Consider the following 19145-nt stretch of genomic DNA (forward strand, 5'->3'; position numbering starts at 1 on the left):
TTCATCAAGACTGTAGAAAAAAAGTTTAATTAACCACTCAGGGCAAGCCTTTTCCCGCCTCTCCCTGGCAATAGAAAAAACTGCAAATCCAGAATCAATGGGCCATTTGAGATACGACTGAAAAAGGAAAAAAACCGTGCCAGAAAAATCTTGGTCAGAAAAAAATGTTTTCATGCCAGTATTGTGACAAGTGGAAGGTGAAAACAAAATATAGTATGACTGCCTTTAAATTAAGGAAAAAAACAAGAAAACAAATAAACATAAATCCAGAACCCCTAGACTTCCAAACCCCTTCCCGCCACAACAGAAGCTCAGAAGAGAGTTGTTTTTGGCACACTTACATTTTGATGCCTAAAGGTTACTTTTTTCTTCAGCTTGAATATTCATCATCACTTATGGAAGTATGATTACACACAGTAACATGTTTAATGTCACGTCAACTCTAATAGAGTACATTTTACCCTGACAAAGCATGAAAAATCAGAGGTGGTGCTGAGTGGTCAATCCTGTTATGGCAGGTTTTCAAACTGTGCAAGCCGGTCTTTGTTCCTACCATAATTGCAACCTCTGAACTGTAATGAGCAGTTAATGCTTTCAATTAGTATGACTTACCCTTTTAAGACCATATTATTATTTAAGAGTAAAAATTCCACGTTCACATCCCTGATGTGTCCGATCAGTATGATGTGCCCTATGACAAATGCCTCCTTTTGAAAGGTTACATTTCTGAACTGAATCGACCGGAATGACAGGTGAAATCATGGGGGCCCTAATGGCTGATAGTGAAACACTGAAACGTATCATTGGAACTTAACTAAACTAAATTTGCGAAAAATGAAGAGTTCAACAAGAGAGAAAATGGCATTGAGCCAAACCCACATAATACTGGAATAAGTGAAAGTACAAAATTGTGTAAGAACTTAAACAACATTAACTGATCAAGATATTGACCGTGACAAAAACCAGCATACACAGTGGGACTGGGACCGCGACCGGGTCTGTGTTTGAAAAACCACCATGTCACGTGGCCAACTTAACTTGTCATCGGGACAATGCTGAACAATATCAGGCTAATCTCATCATGAAAGTGGAATTCGCAAAAACTTGTGCTCAGACCGCAAACGCACTGCTTAGAGTAAAGCGCCTTTGTTTAATCCCTGCGGCAGATGAATCTCACCATGTCCATGGCATTCATATTTTATATACGGCACAGAAACCAGCATTGTTTCCCGCCTGATGGCAGATTTCCGAATTTTGGGGCGTCCCAAGCATTAGCGTTTCCATCTGCTGGTGGGAAAGGGTATTTTCAGTATTTTTAAACCAGTTAGGGTAGACCTACGCGGAGATACGGGATGCGGTGTGCACTATAGTGGATAAATATAGGTGCGTCTTGTTCCGCAACCCCTCGCGTGTTGCTTTCTGCAACGCTTTCTGTTCAATTCCGCGTTCGAAAAAAGCAAACAAATATATGTATCTGTAATTAAATCCAACGTCGAAGTGTGCTGATTGATATTAAATAGTAGAATGCCATTAATAAAAACTTATATAGTGTGTTTGCAGGTACATTCAAACACAGTATACCTACACGGCAAACATGCAAATGCATGCATTTGCCAAATGAGACGAGGCATAGGCAGGCACGAATCCATTCCCGTCTCAAAAAGTTCCCAGCACTACTATGTATAGCTGTTAAATACCACTGTTTCTGTTTAGAATAGCGGTGATTCAGCTGTCTGTATCCCTCACGATGCCTTCTAACTATCAGCGCGATGCCTGAGAGGAGTGAATCACTGTAATTCGCCCGCAACACGCGGCAAGCGCACAGCATGAGCGCTATTTTCACTGCGCCTCCCGGGCTCGGCAGCCCGCGCCGTCTTTTCCATTAAGGACTCGGGATTACAGGAACCGCCAAATTCCCTGGAGTCGACTGGAGTCCCCCACTTCACTGAAAAATAGTGACTGTAACACACAGGCACTATAACGACTCCAAAACGAAATTCCAACTTGTCAACAGTAAAACACTTCATCTCTTGGCGAGCAAAGCAAACTCAAACCAAAGCCATTTATAACAGGCTACAAAACAAGAAAATCAAGAAGAAATACAATTTCGCACATTAAAATCTGGAATGCTTTGCAATGAAATGGTAGTATGAATTATCCTATTGCACATAAACAGCGTGACATATAAAGCAATATTATATTTACACTAGGTTTCAGCATTTAGCGGGGGCTCGTATCCAGAGAACTTTCACACATTACATTGATGCATTGGCTATAAATTACAATTAATTTATACAGATATTTTTACTAAAGAAATTCAGGTTAAGAACCTTACTCAAGGGTACAACGGTAAGAACTCCGTTTGGAATTGAAGCCGCAAGCTTTAATTTACACGCCCTGCCCTCTTGCCACTACACCACATTGCCCTGGGAATAAACGAACGGTTGACAGAAAAAACAGTAACAATACATACGGTTTCGCATACTCAACAATACAGACGGAAACCACGCTGATAAAGTGAACCTAGAGACAATAAAAGATAATTTTGCTTTGTTATGCGTGTTGCTTTTAGTGATTAAGTCGCTGATAAGCCGGTACGTGCTCTTTAATTCTGTTTGGAGTGATTATAACTGCATCTGTTGCATGATGTTCGCTGCGAAGTTCACAATACAGCACTAATCCAAGCAATTGCTTATTGCAGGCTACGTACATGTAATGTATAAAAACAACCCATTTAACTCACCGTTCCACCCCACATCCATATCAACATTTAACGCGATAAACAGTTGCCAAATTTACCTGGTGGACAGTTGCACTCAGGTGGAGCTTCTCGAGCAGACCTTATTTTGGCCAAATGTTCGTATGTCCTCTGTAAATAAACCAAATAATATTCATAAATGACAAGACTTAAACAATACGCTTTTCCTTAAGATAATCATTTCATTCTACTGAAATACTGAACATTAGGACACTATTTCTAACTAACTTTCCATGACAGCGTCTTTGTGTATTTTCAAAGGGAATACCAGTCATGAAGTATCGCCTGGCGTGTTTTGTCAAGTGAACAGGAGAGATTACCTGAGACAGAAGTTGATCCACTCTCTCCCGTACCAATGAATTAAGCTGATCCATGGAAAAGCCGGGAACCTGGTGATACTGAATCTCTCCGTTTCCAGTTGTTTCCAATTCCACGACCCTCTGTCTGATCTCGGATGTTTGTACACTCAGAAAAATGCAATAGGCGACGGACACAACAGAAAATAAAAGCGAAATTACACTTGCGAAGGTCCTACAGCAGTACTGCCGTTTGTAAGACCCTGGTTCCCTCTCCATGCTTTCACTGCACCTTGAGTTTCCTCGAGCCTCCAAAGCCTTCATATGGGATTCTTAACAATGCGACAGCTCGCGCACTCCTGGCGCGTAAATTGTGCACAGGCTACAGCGCTCTTCTAGTCTGAACTCGATGTTTACGCGTGGGTCGCAACTATTCTAAACCTATTATGCTAGCTACAACACCAGAGAGGTGGTCGAGCTCCCAGCGAGCAAGGAGACGGTCCAACAAGGGCACCGCGCTTCCGTCCTCTGCCGAGCGGGGCAACCTGCGAAAGACTCCCCACCGACTTACAGCAGGCTTTGTTAACTTGTTGCACTGTTTACCGAGACGATAACCCTTGTCACTTGAGTTAAAACGATTGAGTTGGTAAAAGGATGGGTACGAATTAAAACTGAAAGACCTTGTGAGAGTAAACACGTTCACCAGCGGCGATTGCTATAACACATCGTACTGATAGCAACTACGGTATCCCCCCCGGTAAATAAGGCAGTACGCCCAAATCTCCGCGTGTGCTCTCTGATTAACATAATTTATTGATTCGAGCTTCACACCAGCCTTATTTCCATAGACCGTATAAATATGCAGTCTGAGGGTGTGTCAGCGTGTGTTGAGAAGGAAATGACAGTTCAGACTAATATCTGTCCAGAAAAAACACTGACAAAGTGCAGGTAGATCGATGCAATTTAACCATACATGATTTGAAGAATTAATTGATCATGCTGTCTTTAAGATTTAATAACGCATAAACATAAATTATGTCAGAACAGCTGGTGGTAATAATAGCCTACAATGTTTTGAAACCATGCGTTTTACAACTTTTATTGTCATTATATTACATGTTAACATTATGGAACACTCGTTGCCAATGGTATTTATCCAATTTCGCGGGCTCACGCGCAAACGTGTCTAATAGTGAAAATGATGTCACAGTAGAAGCCAGTCATATCACCCTGGGTGACAAAATAGGGCCCAGTGTAGAGTAACTCTAATGTCGCAACCCCAAGGGCAGAAGCACATTGATTAGCCTGCTACACCACCCTATGTGGAGACATCCAAATCACAGCACCTGCCTAGTCTGCAGACATGAGATTTTGGGGGAGAGCGACCACCCCCTCCGCCTTGTCTGTCCTCATTCCAGTGGTGTTGGCTGCTGTGGTGCATGTTTATGACTACATTGGAGGGAGGAGATGTCTGAAGTTTGTGGTCTACACAGTAACCCAATCTCCAGACAACAGACAGCTGTCCTGGGCAAATGCAAACCGATGCATGCCCAGGGAAATTCACCCAAATGTTTAGCTGTGAATAAAATAACATTGTTTTCAGCAAAACATAAATTCAACAATTGAATATCACCAAAATGTATACATTTGAAAAATCAACTTTCAAGCATTTTATATGATGCAAATAAATTTCAGTGTCAATGGTGGTCATTTTGTGAAAATGACAAAAAAGCCGGTTTATAATTATGATTTATATCAAGCTTATTTTGTATTTGGCCCTACTTGACTAGGAGTAAGAGTAACTTACAGTGAAAATACAAGAGTCTGCTCCTTGACTCCTCTCCCTCTAAACTGCAGTAATTCCTTAGAAGGCCACAGCATCACCCCTAAGGGAGACAGCAAGTGCAACAAGTGTGGACTTTTTTGACAACAGGACATCTTTTAGAGCAGTTATATGTGCAAGAACAAAACCAGACTACTAAGCATTAAACTTCATTATATACACAAAAGCAAAGAACTGCAGCCTCTCAAAATGGAGTCAGGTATTAGGGCTGGTAAAATGCCGGAGAGGGTCGAAGAGAAAGAGTCGAGGTGTAGTCTTAATTCTGCGTCTGAAAATGGCTACCGTTTCTGCTGTCCTTACCAAAATGAGAAGCTCAGACTACCAATGAGGGGCCAAAATACACAGCAGATGTGACTAGGAGTGCATGTGTAACTCATTCAGGATCCAACTGAATCGGGTGAATTATAAGGTCGGTATTACAGAAACTTGTCATGCCCAAACTTATTAGCAGCAGAGGAATATAAAAACAAATTGCCTGGAGACTCAGCCATGACCACTAAGGTCACCTTTACTGTACGTGCCAGCCTACTGGGCTTCACCAAGGTAAGGCGGTTTATTCACAGCATTACAACACCCCCTAGTGGCTCTGTATGCACACTGTCTGCCACCCATGTATTATCGTGAATAGTGCATGGTCCGCAGTGCATGTTTTAGCCCTCCAAAATTAGGATGACTGGTGCCAGAAGAGAAAACTGATGGAAATGGCTGAGATGGGTGACAGGAAGGAACACATGGCAAGAGTCTGTACTGCAGTATTGCGCAGTAGAAAGCAACAACAAGAATAGTTCTCAAAGAACTTTCAGTAAATAAAGTGAATTCAATTTAGAACAGTCATATATGAATTTCAGACATTTTTTCACATAGTCCCCCCATTTCAGGGAAACATAGTTAAAACACTGAGTGTGTCAAAATCAACAGTTTGATACATTGTTAGGAAGCAAGAGCACACAGTTTAGCTTAGCAATAGCAAACTGTCTGGTGGACCACAGAAGACCACTGTAGTGGATTACTAAAGAATACTCTCACTTCTGAAGAAAACCCCCCTTTTTGTTTGTCAAACAAATCAAGAATGCTTTCTAGGATCTAGGCAAAGATGCTTCAGAGATTAAAGTAAAGAGAAGACCACATCAGCATAACCTCAGAGGGTTAACAACAAGATGCAAACCACTGGCAAGCTTAAAGAACAGAATGGCCAGGTTTGAGTTTGCTAAAAAGAAAAAAAGAAAGTACATTAAAATCCATTCTGGTACAATTATTTTGAACAGAAAAGACAAGTATTAACCTGTACCTAAGTGATGGCAAAAGAAGAGTGTGGAGAAATAAAGGAACAGCTCATGATCCAAAGCAAGAACGCCTTGAACGCCAGAATCCACATCTGTAAAACATGGTGGAGTTAGTGTAATGGCTTGGGCATGTATGGTGCCATTGGAACTGGCTCACTTGTCTTCATAGATAATATAACTGCTGACAGCAGCAGCAGGATGAATTCTGCTCACGTCCAACTAAATGCCTCAAAACTCATTAAAACAGCACTTCAAATAGGAGCTGGACAATGACCCCCAAACATACTGCTGAAGCAGCCAATGAGTTTTTCAGGGCCAAAAAGTGGAATATTCTTGACTGGACAAGTCAATCACCTGACCTGAATCTGAACGAACATGCATTACACTCGCTAAAGACAAGACTGAAGGCAAAAAACCCCAAAACAAACAGGTACTGAAGATGGCTGCAGTGCAGGAAGGGCAGAGCATCACCAGGGAAGATACCCAGTGTCTGGTGTTGTCTATGGGTCGCAGACTTCAGGCAGTCATTGAATGCAAAAGGATTTGCAACCAAGTAATAAAAATGATGAATTAACGCCATACTATGCAATATTTTTACTAAAATATTATAAAATAACCATGCTAAAGCATATATATGATGCACTGGCAATCTTTGTCTTAATGCATTTAGTAACTTATGTACTTATGCATGTCGTAGAATATGTGAACCTTTACCTGTATTTGTTATTATTATATGTGTTTGGGACGTTTCTGGGTGTGGTGCTATTTTCTGTGTGGGAAGGGGTGTGTGTGGCTACAGGGAACCTGTGGTTTGGGATGAGATCTCAGTGGAGTGATTGTTGCTGGCTAGCTAGCTGCTAGAATGGCCCAGATACAGCAAAGCAAAAGGACAAGCCAAGAGGGCTAATTCAAAAAACCTTGGAGAACTGCTTTTCCTCCTGGCGTCAGCTGAAGTTTGCCAAGGGGATTAAAACAGGGACACGGAATTGACTTGTTTTCTGTTGGACCTGTTTTATCTTTAGTTATCCAGCCAGGGTTGCCAGACGTCCGGTTTTTGACCAGAAGGTTTTCAAATTACTTGTGATCCCAAGTAATTAATGGAAGAAATTTACCGATAGTTTTAAGGAATTTGCACCTCAATGACTAGATAGGATAGCCTTCTTGGGGTGAGTAGGCAGGGTTGAAGATGGAGGAGAAGACTTCTATGGTTGCAAACAGAGGACCACAGCAAGGCTAAAAATCCTGTATAGCATGCCTTTAAGGGTGATGTAAATGCCCTCAAATGAAAGCTGCCAGTTCACACTTAATCTCGTATTCTTTGTTTTATTTCAAATCCAATGTGCTCGAGTAGACAAAGCACAAATTATGTCACTGTCCCAACTATTTTGAATTTAACTGTGCATATGAATAATAAGTACATTATTTAATGCACACAACATTACAAATATTGACATTTAACATCACATGCACGAACCTATGTTAATGAGTTCCGAGTGCCGACATTTGGGTATTCTAAGCCCCTAAATATATTTGTAAGCAAATTCTTCTCCTGGTTTGCAGATTTGAAAAAACGGTACTGTGATTATTTGCACAAGGATCACATGATTCAATGGCTCGGTAGCTGTAAATGCAGGAGTGTCAGTGTAGGTTGTGAATCACGGTTGGTGCGACTCCCTGTCTATCAAAAGCTTTACCCTCTGATTGGTTTAGCTAACATTTCCGCTTAAATCTCAGGGATTTTATCCCCGCTCTCCGTCCTCTGTGTAATCTACGTTTTGCCTACCAGTGCTATTGGATCTACAAAGGTCGCCTTTAGACTTATTTCACCCTTTCGGCATCTGCTTTTTCCTGTTTGGTAGACATGGACGATTTCAGTGCGATGAACGCGACTGAACCAGCTTCCGCGAATGGAGTTGGGACGGAGGAAGACCCTGCTGCCGCTTTCTTGGCCCAACAAGAGAGCGAGATTGCAGGGATAGAGAATGATGAAGGTTTCAGCATCCTGGACAGCGGCGAGGTCCAGTCTGCGCTCGGCAACAACATAACAGGTGAATATGACGTGACGTTATACCGTTTGCGTTCGGTGGTGCAGTTTTTGCCTGATTAGTTTGTGAGTTAAAATTAAAGCAAAATGACTAAGGTTACCAGATCGACTGCACAACAGAGTCACCGCTACCAAATTTGCTGAAAATAAATGGTAGCTTCTAGCTACGGTGAGTAATATGAGTGTCATGGTGGACTAGCCAGCGTTGGCTAAGCTATCAGCGACTGTGATGTGCTTAGCATTGGTAAATGATGTTTAGGTGCATTTTTGAGCATAAGGAGAGCAGACTAGCCAGTCAGCATCATTTTAAATGGTGAAGTAGTTCGCTGCGAGCTAGCGTTAAATGAATAAAAGGTGGTCTGCAGCGGACAGTAAACAAAGGGTAACTGCGGAAGGCTTTGTCCTGCGTTGTGAACGGACCCAGAAAACAGCCAGACATCGGAAAGATTTTGCTCAACCGTATGAAACTGTGTATTTTAAAGTGAGCGCATAGGCTACTGCACGCACAATCTCTTTACACTTGTCAAACAAAGTAGACAGCTAAGAATCGATACAATAATGCGTTGTATCAATTACAGCTCCACTGCTTTGAAATTTATTCCCACGCGTATCCCACCGAGCGAGAAAGCCAGTAGGCTACCCGACAGCTCGCAGAATTGCCCCTGATGAGATTTAATTCCATCTGTTAAAAATATGTAACATTGGCTGCAATAGTCTCATATGATAATTAGTTAATATGAAAGGTGGCTGGGCTACTCTGTAAGGGTACACTGGAAAGGCAGATTTTAATTTAAACTGACACGCGTGCCCACTGTAGCTTGAAATGTTTCATGGCTGTGAATCACCAGCGTAGCTGCTGCGGGCCGAATTTATTGCTGGCCTACATGACATGCTCTTAAACATTTATTCTTATTTTAGTAGATGCAGTTCATAAATGAAACGGACTTTATTTCTTTGGCGATAAGGGTTACGATTTCCCAAGATAAAGTTATGATTTCAAATTGTGCGTTAGATGCCATTTCTGGCAGGAAAACAGTAGGCTAATATTTAAAGGAATTCCTTTCCCCCGCGCGTTCTGCTCACAGTGGGCAGTGCGTGGCTTGAAGAGCAGGATTGTAAATCAGGACACGGTCTTCACGCCGTGGGCACAATGTGGCCTTAGACTGAGTGAGAGAGAAAGACAGGACTCCTCAGTGATCCATGTGTCCACAATGCGCTGTACAAACGTTCAGAACCACAGCCCATTTAATAAGTCAATATTTTGTTTTATTTGACCAATTAAAAACACACATGCAGGGTAACTGGTACAGCACATTCGCCTGTTACATTCAGATGTGGATTGAACACAACATAAACCTGGCTGAAACCTGCTAGAGCAATTCAGATTGGTGGATGTTTTAGGGAAAACCTAGCTTGTAATCTTTAATTTTCAGTTTGTTCTACAGCTTCTGGGGTCGCGATTGCCACTTTGTTATAGGAGCCCAGTGAAGGAATACATCAGGAAAATGATTTGCTATCTGGCTCTTGCCTTTGAAGTTGAATGCAAGTGTTGGTTCGCGCAGATGGCAGGGATTGTGATCAGAGCAGACTGCTGGCATAAACACTGCGCAGTCGTTTAACCCTTTAAGGTGTAAGGTCACAAATATGTGATTAGAATATTCTGAACTGAACATTCTAATGCTTATGGAGTTGTAGAACCCTGCCTTAGAATGTTGAAACATTTAAAAAAAATTAAGGCTGCAACCATCCCTGGGCCACACAACAAATAATAAAATGTTTCCCCTGTGTTGGAGCTCCTTGGGGCCACAACATTCTTGTTTAGGGCCACCAAACCCTTGGACCGTCTCTGGCTGTCATGTGTGTGCTGCAATCAAAATATGCCAGTCTTAACCTTTAGCATTTTTTTAATGCTCTGTGCTATAGCTGAATTATGTACATTTCTTTTTAGATGCAGTTGATGGAGCAGTGAATGGGGAACTTCAAGAGGTAGGCTGTTGCAGTAAATCAGTTCATAGGCAGGTTGCACAATCGTAAGCCTATGAATTGCATAATGCATGTGCAAGTCTTGTAGTAATCTGGCTGTGCATTGCATGGTACATGTTGTATAGTAGTAATCTGGTTTTGCACTGCATGCATGCAGTGTAGTAGTCATCTGGCTGTGCATTGCATGGTGCATGTTGCATAGTAGTAACTGGCTTTGCACTGCATGCATATAGTGTAGTAGTAATCTGGCTGTGTATTGCATGGTGCATGTTCTATAGTAGTACTCTGGCTATGCAATGCATGCATGTAGTGTAGTAGTAATCTGGCTGTGCATTGCAGAATGTATGTGGATGCTGCATAGTAATAACCTGGCTGTACACTGCAGAATGTATGTGCACTGATCCAGCTATGCAATGCAAAATGCATGTTCATGTTGTGTAGCATTAATCCAGCTATGTATTGCATAATGCTTGTGAATGTTATGCAGTCCTAATCTGGCTGTGCAATACATGCTGTATTTGCATGGTGCGTAGTACTAACTCAGTAATGCATTCCTAAAAGCACAAAGCTTGCCACAGATGAGTGCCACTAACACCCTATAATTTTGCAAGCCGTTCATTTTGGGTAAATACCATGCTGCACAGTCTGGTAACTGCTACATGATCAGCTTGGACTACTACTTGTCTAGTGGGCAGCTTTACGAGCTGCAGACAACTCTAATTTACACAGACACATGGGATGCCAACATCAATGTCAGTGTCACAGTCTTGCATTCATTTTTCAGGTTGGTTAGCACATTTAATGAATCTGTTCTGACAGCACATGCTGTTATTTTCAGAAGCACTCATTAATTGTCCCTTTAAGCCATGTTTTTACATTGAGTTTGCCTTTCTACCGTTATTTAATTGCGTTTTATCTTAACCCTTGCCCACTCCCGTTTCTGTGTGCGCACCACATTGCTTCTTTGGTTTTGGACCACGGTTGAGCAGTGCATCATGGGTGTGCTGTGGGACAGATGATTTGGAGTACAATTTATTCACAGCTGAAACCTAGTGAAGAGCTTAACACATAAATCAAGCTTAGCGAAACATAACACATTAAGAAGGGGTTTCCCATGAGCTGGGAACTTTGCATCAGGCCCTTGTCTGATGACAGTTTGATTTTATGCAGTGTAAGAAACAATTTATGCATTAAAATCTGGCCCATGGATTGACCAATTGATTTATTGACTGATTGTTCAGTCAGCCAGCTGATTGTGCTTGCTTGATTGGTTGATTGATGGACTGATAGATGCCTGCTGTAGTGCATTGCTGGAGGTGTTCACAGTGTCTCCGCGCTACAGGAAAGTAATGGGCCCTCTGACGCGTACGCGGCCATCTCTCACGCCGACCGCCTGCAGGCGGAGCCTGAGAGCCTGCGCAAGTGGAGGGAGGAGCAGCAGGAGCGCCTGGAGGTCCTGGGTGAGTCAGCACTGCAGTGTTAGCATTAGTTACTATTACAGTGCTAGCACTAGAGTACTACACGTTAGCATCACAGTCCTAGCACCAGAGTAAGTACTACAATGTTAGCATCACAGTGTTAGCACTGGAGTAAGTACCAAAACCTGGTACCACTATGACATAGGTTCCCATACGACCGATACCTTTTGGATCGAATCGCAATGCTAATTTTGTTGCCACTTTAAAGTACGATGCCTGCGCTGCCGATTGAAATATCCAGTTTTTCTCTGCCCTCTAGGGCTAGGGAATTACAGGCAAACTCACCAGTACCATTTTACAAAAAAGTATTGTTTTAGCAACAGTATTGGCGAAATCTAAACGGTACGGATCCCTAGTTAGCACTGGAGTAACTGGAGTAATTACTACACTGTTAGCATTGCAGTATTGGTACTACAATGTTAGCAGCATAGTGTTAGCACCGTAGTGTTGGTACTACGGTGTTAAACTGCACAAGCAAGTATCGCAGTGCGTTAGTACCATGACAATGGGACTGCAGTGTACGTGTGTGTGTTTGTGTTGGGTGTTTACATGTGCTGGGTGTGTACATGTGTTGGTGTTTGTGTTGGGTGCGCATGTATGTGTGTGTGTTGGCTGTGAATGAGGCTCATAGTGGAATGAGTAGCAGCAGTACATTTTGTATCAGTAAGGATCCCTGCAGCCCAGAGCATACTGAATCACCTCTGTGCTCCACCCCCACCCCACCCTACCACCCCCCCAGATGCCAGCTCACTCACTCAGGAGGAGCAGTGGAAGGAAAAGGCGAAGGAGGAGCTGCAGGAGTGGTACACCAGACAGGAAGAGCAGCTGGAAAAGACCAAAGTCAACAACAGGTGACCCACCCTCCCCCATCAGCCCTGCCCACAAAGGCCACGCCCCTTTCAGCTGCACTCCGTAGGTGTGGACAAGCTGAGCTTCTACTGTCCAATTAAAGAGCTGAACTGAGGAGCGCAAAGACTCCTGCTATGTCCATGGAGTCCCCTGCTGCCAGTGCAAGCTGCAGAAGGCTTTTATCAGAATGTTTACTATACTTTATATACAGTATACTATACTTTGCTATATATGCTTTATACACAGTGTACCATACCAATTTGAGTACCTGAATTCATAAGGACTCCATTTCTTATAGGGCAATTGCCACACGTGTGCAGTTTGTTCTGAGCAATGAAGAGGTGGACGCTGGAACATTCACCTGTTTGCACATTTTAAACACTGCATTAACAGGAAAAATTACAGTTGTAATAATCATATTATTGCATTTTTTTTGCAATTAGTAAGAATTAGTAATTGAGCAAATGTCATACAGGGCATTTACTGATTTAAAACAGAGGAGGTTCCCTGTATGACAGTTTGCTCAACATTACTTTGGGAATGACTCCCATCCAGAGAGGGCAGGGGGCTCTGGCTGGTGGCTAAACTCAACACAAAGCTCCTGTGATGTACTTTGGACTGAAAATGTCTCCCTAACAACAAATGACTTAATGAACATAAAACCAACTGCTATTTCACTGTTTTGCCTCTCGTGATCACCAGTCCATACAGGCTAATGAGACACTTGCACAATACCATATTAATAGTCCATCCAACTCCACATCAGCATAACAACTTTAAGCGTCCTCACACATCTATAATCACATGATCAGGCTGCCTGTTGTCTACTACAGTTCAACTATCTACCTCTAGTGGTGGTAAACAGTAATTGTTGCTTTTGTTTTGGGGATTTTTTTTTCTCTCTCTTCCTCCAAACTGTGCTGCCGTGTCATTGGACGTTGCCTCTGTTTCTCTCCTCCTTTTTACCGCTCTCTCTCTTCTCTCCTGCCTCTCTGCCGCTCGCCTCTGGGCTTGCCCGTCTCTGTCCAGGGTGCTGGATGAAGACTTCTACAAACAGCCCTTCTCTGAGCTGATTGGTTATGTGTATGTCACTCAACACTAACACGCCTTCCCCCCCCTCTTTGCACGCTGCTCATCTCATGCCCCCCATTAACACCCAGCATCTTAACACTCGAGGCTCATCTCCACTGTGTTATCATCACCGTCATTTGTTATTCATTTTGGCTTCCTTCATTTCGTAGAGACAAGGAGGGTATTCGGCAATATATACACAGCTGTGGTACCTGTAACAAGCGAATTTGTCCAGTCAGTCAGTAGATGACTGATTTTAGTGGCCCATTTGTTGGTCTAACATCACACAGTGTGAATATGTAGAATCTGATTGCATTCTGAAATACTTTTTTTTAAGGCCATTTTAATGAGCTGTTGCCCTAATGCTTATGATATATAATTCTAAAATAAGCTGAATCTGTATTCCACAGCCAATGTTATATAAGTTTTCATTTTTATAGTTGGTTTTTTTTTGTTAAAATACGATTTCATCCCCTGTATACTTTTCCACCTACACCTCGCTGATAACATTATGAAATCCATATACTGTATGTTCAGATCTTTACATATGAAGCATTAGGCCTAGTTTTACTGGTTTACTAGTGCCTGGAAACACAGTTGCATGCGAGGAAAAATGTATGGTACAGTAAGAGACTCAATTCCGATCTGAGGAAAGCACTGGAACCAAGTGCGAAAAATAACAGCGGATGTACTTCATCCCAGCTCATGAATGAGGTCTAAATGGGTGCTTCAGTTTAAGGTACATACATAAGGATCCTTGCCTGGATTCATTCATTGGGACTAACCCAAAATAAGGAGAGCCTGAACACTTGGTTCTGGAACACAAGCCCTTCACTGCCTGTATTGCTGTTTCGGCACTGGACAGTGCAACCCCATAAGCTCATAAACCGCACAATGTCCTTCATTTAACAGCATGAATGAACTATGGGAAACAAGAATGTTTAAACTGTTGAGGCAGAGACATTCGGTGTGTTCAGATGCAGGTTTGGTAGGGTGCTGGATACACTAGTTTGTAGGTAAATTGCCTGTTGTCATAATTTTGTATTCTTGTCTGTTTGTGTAGCAAAACTTTGCCAGATTTGAATAAAACATTTGCAAAATTGTGTAATGTGGAATGGCCCAATGACAAATACAATAGTAATATTATTTAGGGCATTTCCATTATAAAATGCTTGCAGTTATCTGAACATATAGTATATAATACGTGTCCATTTGTTCCTTAGTGTATTCCTGTAGTGTGTCCAATGGTAACTGCTTAGTGGTTGTGTTGTGATGTTAATGTAATGTAAAAGACCATGCATTCGATGCCATTTGCCTAGGGAGTAGTTTTGTTTGAAGCAGCTGCGTTTACATTTATTTCAAACACAGTATGCGATTTAGACTTGACAGTCTGTATTGTAATTTAATAATGATGGCTTACAACTGTAAGAGGCATGTAACACGCCTTTCAGCTTTGCTGGAGGTGGGTCCTTTGGGACCTCATAATGTGAATAAAATAGCAGAAAATGCTGAAAACATATGATCCGCCAGTACCTACAGAAGCCATTTAACTGCCAGCCATGGGAACTTTTCCAGAATGTTCCAGATGGGGGTTTTTCCCAGAACACAATGCTTCTCCCTTCTGAAATTAAAAGCATTTAGACACTATGCACTTGTGCAGAAGATTGAAAAGCCAGGTTATAATCTCAATTAGATAGAATTGCTCAGAGGGTGAGAAGCTTTACTGAAAAGAGAGATTTCAAACTCGGTTATTGATGCAGTTGCTTCAAACACATAATGGTGTAGGAAGTGTGCAGTGTTCTGCCGTCTGCTGTAGATGCATAACTTAACTGTTTGGGTATTGTATTGTAGGTCGCTGTAGGTATGGAAATGTTATATTTTTTCCTTTTATTTCTTTTTTTGCCTTAAAAATCGCCCTCCCACCCCAAGCTCAGTTTCTCAGCCCTCATAACTGTCACTATTCAAACTGGTATAGCAAAAGCAAGTGAAAGGCTAAATAGCACTTTTGTTACCATGCAAAACATAAAAAAATAAAATAAAATGGACGCACGGTAGTCAAACACCACTAATGACAGTTAGTGACGGCTGAGAGCTGAAAACGCTAGAAACAAGCGAAAGGCATGCTTGGCTCGTCATTTGCATAAATCTCATTTGCTTTTCATTTCTCTGTCTGACTTATGATCTGTTTCTCCTTTCTTTTTTCCTACGCACCTTAAAGCACACACATTAACCATCCTTGCTACCGCCTAGACCAGTTAAGTAAACAAAAAATAATAATAAAAAAGTTTATTTATTATTTTTGAAAAATGAAACTGCTTGTATGATGACCATACAGTTTGAGCAGCTATTTTCCGTTTTGCTCTCTGGATTTGAGGTTTGGTTGTCCCCCTTGTGGTGATGTGATGGTACTGCTACTTGTCTTGCGTATGCATCTGTATATGTCATCAGCTGCCCATCTGCATTTGCCGTTTGTGTTCTGCTCTGGTGTTTATTGGCCCGGTTGGGCCACTGTTGAACCAAGGCTGTGGTCCATGAGTCTGGTCCCTTCTGGTTTGGCGGGGTTAGGAAACGCCAGGGCTGTCAGTTGGGGGCAGTGTAGTGTGCCAACTTGGGAACTGGGTTTGTAAGGGAGGTTGCAGGTTCAGTGCCCAGGTGGGGCACTGCATCACTGAATTACTTCAGTAGTAAACCCATCTGAATTATAATTTCCAAATTTGTAATAAAGAATCTGAAGCAAGGTGCTTCAGGCTTTGAACTGCTTCAGTGACAGTTGTATACATGGACTTTGTATAAAGCTGTACAAATTGGTTTTGATAATTGGCTCTGATTAATGCAACATAAATGCCGTGTGGAAACAGTTGTACAAAGAGGCATAAGGCTCTGTTCTCTACGACTGCTTGCTGCTTTAAGCTAACCAGCTACTGGGGAGTCACAGGTGCTGGTAATGTGTGTTGTAGGCTCTTCTATTAGTGGCCATTATGACAATTTTAAAGATTGATGGAGACGATTCTTTACGTTTTTCAAAAAGCTTTAAAAGGTAAACTTGGCGTACATTAATTTATTTATTTTTATTTTGTAATTGTTGGATGGGGGAAGCAAATTTGGCGAGCGGTTTCTTTTAAAAACAAAAGTTTGAAGCTCAGAGCACTGCATAGTCAATTTGGACTGTTCTCAGTCTGCACAGTGCTACAATATTAAGAGAAAAGGCACGTGACATTTTAGTCTTTAAAAGAAAGTATGGTGGCTCTTTTAACCAACCAGAATGGAGTCTCCTGAAAAGACCAATATTACATCTTCACTCTTTCCCATGAGCGTAAACTAACAGACTAAGCTACTAAACCCTGGGCGGGGTGTGACTCCAGGGGTTGGATCCGGAGAGAGCAGGCAGTGGGCATGCTGTGTTAAATATTTCGGGATAATCATTTTTTTTAGATGTTTTCTATTGTTGTGCAGTGACCTGAATGTTGTGTGTATGTATGTTTGTGTGTGATGGGCTGGAACATACTAACTGCTTCTCCAGGCTGTGCTCCAGCCTGAATCCCCTCCCCCCCTCAAGAAAGTGAGACAGATCAATCCCACCTGCTGGGCATACACTAGTATATGGCTGTGTTCTCATGCAGATTACTAGAAGCCGTGCTTCAGAGAAACTCAATTACCAAGGAAATAGCCAGCTTAGAATGGGTCACTGAAATTGGTCTTTAAAAATCCAAAAGAAACTAGCACTTGGTAGCAGACTCTTTAGCCAAATTTGAAACCCCCCGCCCCTCTCTGTAATTGGTGTGGGTGACTCAAAAGTGCAATTAGGTGAGCTATTGTAGCTATTATTTATTTGTTTTATGTAACTTTATGTTTGGGTAAAAAAATAAAACTTTGGACATCTAAGACTGAAATTCAGATTTAAATGGAAACTCATGATCAGCAGCAAACCGTATGGATCCAAGATGGAGTTCGCATTTAAGTTTGACTGCTAGCCCAAGTATAAATGAGCGTGGGTGACTGGGGGCATACTTCAGGTTAGGTCACTGAAATTCCGCTTTAAGAATTAACTGGAAAGTGGAACACAGCGGCACACAAATTACAGCGGCACCCAGTTTTTCTGGATATAGGGGTGCGAGGGGTGTTACTTAGGTGGGATAGGGAGGGGATGGGGTGGGGTGGGGAGGGGATGGGGTGGGGGGGGGGGTGTGGTCCGGGAGGCGTGGTTGACAGCTACCCCCCTCCTCCGGACCACCGCTGAGCGTGTTCCCGTTCGTGCAGGGCGGCGGAGGAGGCCATGGTGTCCGAGATGGACGAGGGCAACCCGGGGACGGAGTGGGAGCGCGTGGCGCACCTCTGCGACTTCAACCCCAAAACCGGCAAGCAGGCCAAGGACGTGTCCCGCATGCGGTCCGTCCTCATCTCCCTCAAACAGTCGCCCCTCGTGCACTGATCCCGCCCCCCAGCACCGAGAGGAGCCAATCGCGGCGCAGCTGCCCACAGGCCGCCGCCTCCCCTGCCCACGTGTGACTGCGCTCCTCACCCATCGATTTCACTCTCCATCAGAACAAAAGCAAACAAAAAAAATACACAAAAAATTTCATAAAACTGATTTATTTTCTTATTCTTTTGAAGGACCAAACTCCAAATGTCCTGTTCCAACGTTAGGTAGTGTGTGGTGTTGTGACATTTTTAAAAACTATGCATTTCCCATCCATGCCCCCCCCCTCCAGGAATGAAGTAGTCAGTGTGTAGTACTTGTACGTGCATGTACATATATGGCGTGTATGTCAATGTATATAGGCTTTATATACAAAAGCAGTGAAGATCAGAGATAGAAATATAATGGTTTGATTCAAGATCAGGGGTAGATAAACGAATGGTCCGTGTACATTTCCCAGAATCCTGTCGTCAGTGTCATTAAAAGTGTGTGAATCCTTTACGTCTTGAGTAGTTTTGTTTGTATAATTCTTGTACGTTCTGATTAATTTTTGTAAAATCAGTCTAATGGGGCATTAAATTGGCACTTCCATCAGTTTAAATTGCAGACAAAGCTGTAAAGGTGTCTGGTGCCATCTAGTGGGGGAATTAGTTAATGTTTTATGTTGGCACTTGGTGACATTAGGTGGAGTAGTAGTAAACCCAGAAGTATAAACAGCAAAATTGCCTTGACTTCTTATGTACAGGTGCATGTGCTGGAATTTGGAATCATGAAATGTGTCCTAACTGAAACCAGATTGAGCCAACCCAAGCCTCATCAGTGGTGTAGTGCACCCAAAATTTTTGAGGGGGGACAATCTCAAGCAAAATGTGAACAGTTTATTGGGGGGGTGCGTGCATTGGACAAGAGAAAGGAATACGTCCTGGACAGGTCACCAGTCCATCACCAATCCATCACAGGGCACACAAACCATTCACTCACACACTTTTACCTAGGGACAATTTAGGCTCTCCAATATATCCAACCAACATTTCATTGGACTGTGGGAGGAAACCAGCGTCGGTTTATGTCCACAATACAATTTTCTTCACTAATTTGTTTCCCCTACTTTATTGCCTCTAGA

General features: G+C 42.5%; 2 protein-coding genes across 4 annotated transcripts in view; one reads left to right on the forward strand and one right to left on the reverse strand.

The window, feature by feature from the left end:
• LOC135259488 (collagen alpha-1(XXV) chain) overlaps positions 1–3845 on the reverse strand; it is a 200417-nt gene extending 196572 nt beyond the window's left edge. The window contains exons 1-2 of the mRNA XM_064343959.1: positions 3079–3845; positions 2800–2869 (exon numbers count right to left, since the gene is read on the reverse strand). Coding sequence (XP_064200029.1) covers positions 2800–2869; positions 3079–3378 — 370 coding nt within the window. The 5' untranslated portion in view covers positions 3379–3845. The remainder of the gene's footprint in view (positions 1–2799; positions 2870–3078) is intronic.
• A 4050-nt stretch (positions 3846–7895) lies between these two features.
• Positions 7896–18523, forward strand: LOC135259491 (clathrin light chain A-like). Of its 3 annotated transcripts, none has more exons than XM_064343965.1 (7): positions 7896–8228; positions 10173–10210; positions 11550–11667; positions 12425–12536; positions 13564–13617; positions 15824–15859; positions 17863–18523. In XM_064343965.1, the coding sequence occupies exons 1-7, from the start codon at positions 8042–8044 to the stop codon at positions 18032–18034; spliced, it is 717 nt and encodes a 238-aa protein (XP_064200035.1). In that variant the 5' UTR covers positions 7896–8041; the 3' UTR covers positions 18035–18523. The 3 variants fall into 3 exon arrangements, with proteins under 3 accessions (XP_064200035.1, XP_064200036.1, XP_064200037.1); XM_064343967.1 differs by lacking the exon at positions 7896–8228 and adding an exon at positions 8297–8393; XM_064343966.1 differs by lacking the exons at positions 13564–13617; positions 15824–15859 and having other exon boundaries at positions 7898–8228.
• Positions 18524–19145: the final 622 nt, after the last annotated feature.

Source organism: Anguilla rostrata, chromosome 7, assembly GCF_018555375.3.
Source record: "Anguilla rostrata isolate EN2019 chromosome 7, ASM1855537v3, whole genome shotgun sequence".
NCBI classification, from domain to species: Eukaryota; Metazoa; Chordata; class Actinopteri; order Anguilliformes; family Anguillidae; genus Anguilla; species Anguilla rostrata.

Excerpts from the sequence above, each read along its gene's own strand:
- LOC135259491 (XM_064343965.1), top strand. The coding sequence starts at position 8,042 with ATGGACGATTTCAGTGCGATGAACGCGACTGAACCAGCTTCCGCGAAT. Across the intron at positions 8,229-10,172 it reads GCTCGGCAACAACATAACAG|ATGCAGTTGATGGAGCAGTG; the intron begins GTGAATATGACG and ends ATTTCTTTTTAG. Across the intron at positions 11,668-12,424 it reads GGAGCGCCTGGAGGTCCTGG|ATGCCAGCTCACTCACTCAG; the intron begins GTGAGTCAGCAC and ends CCACCCCCCCAG.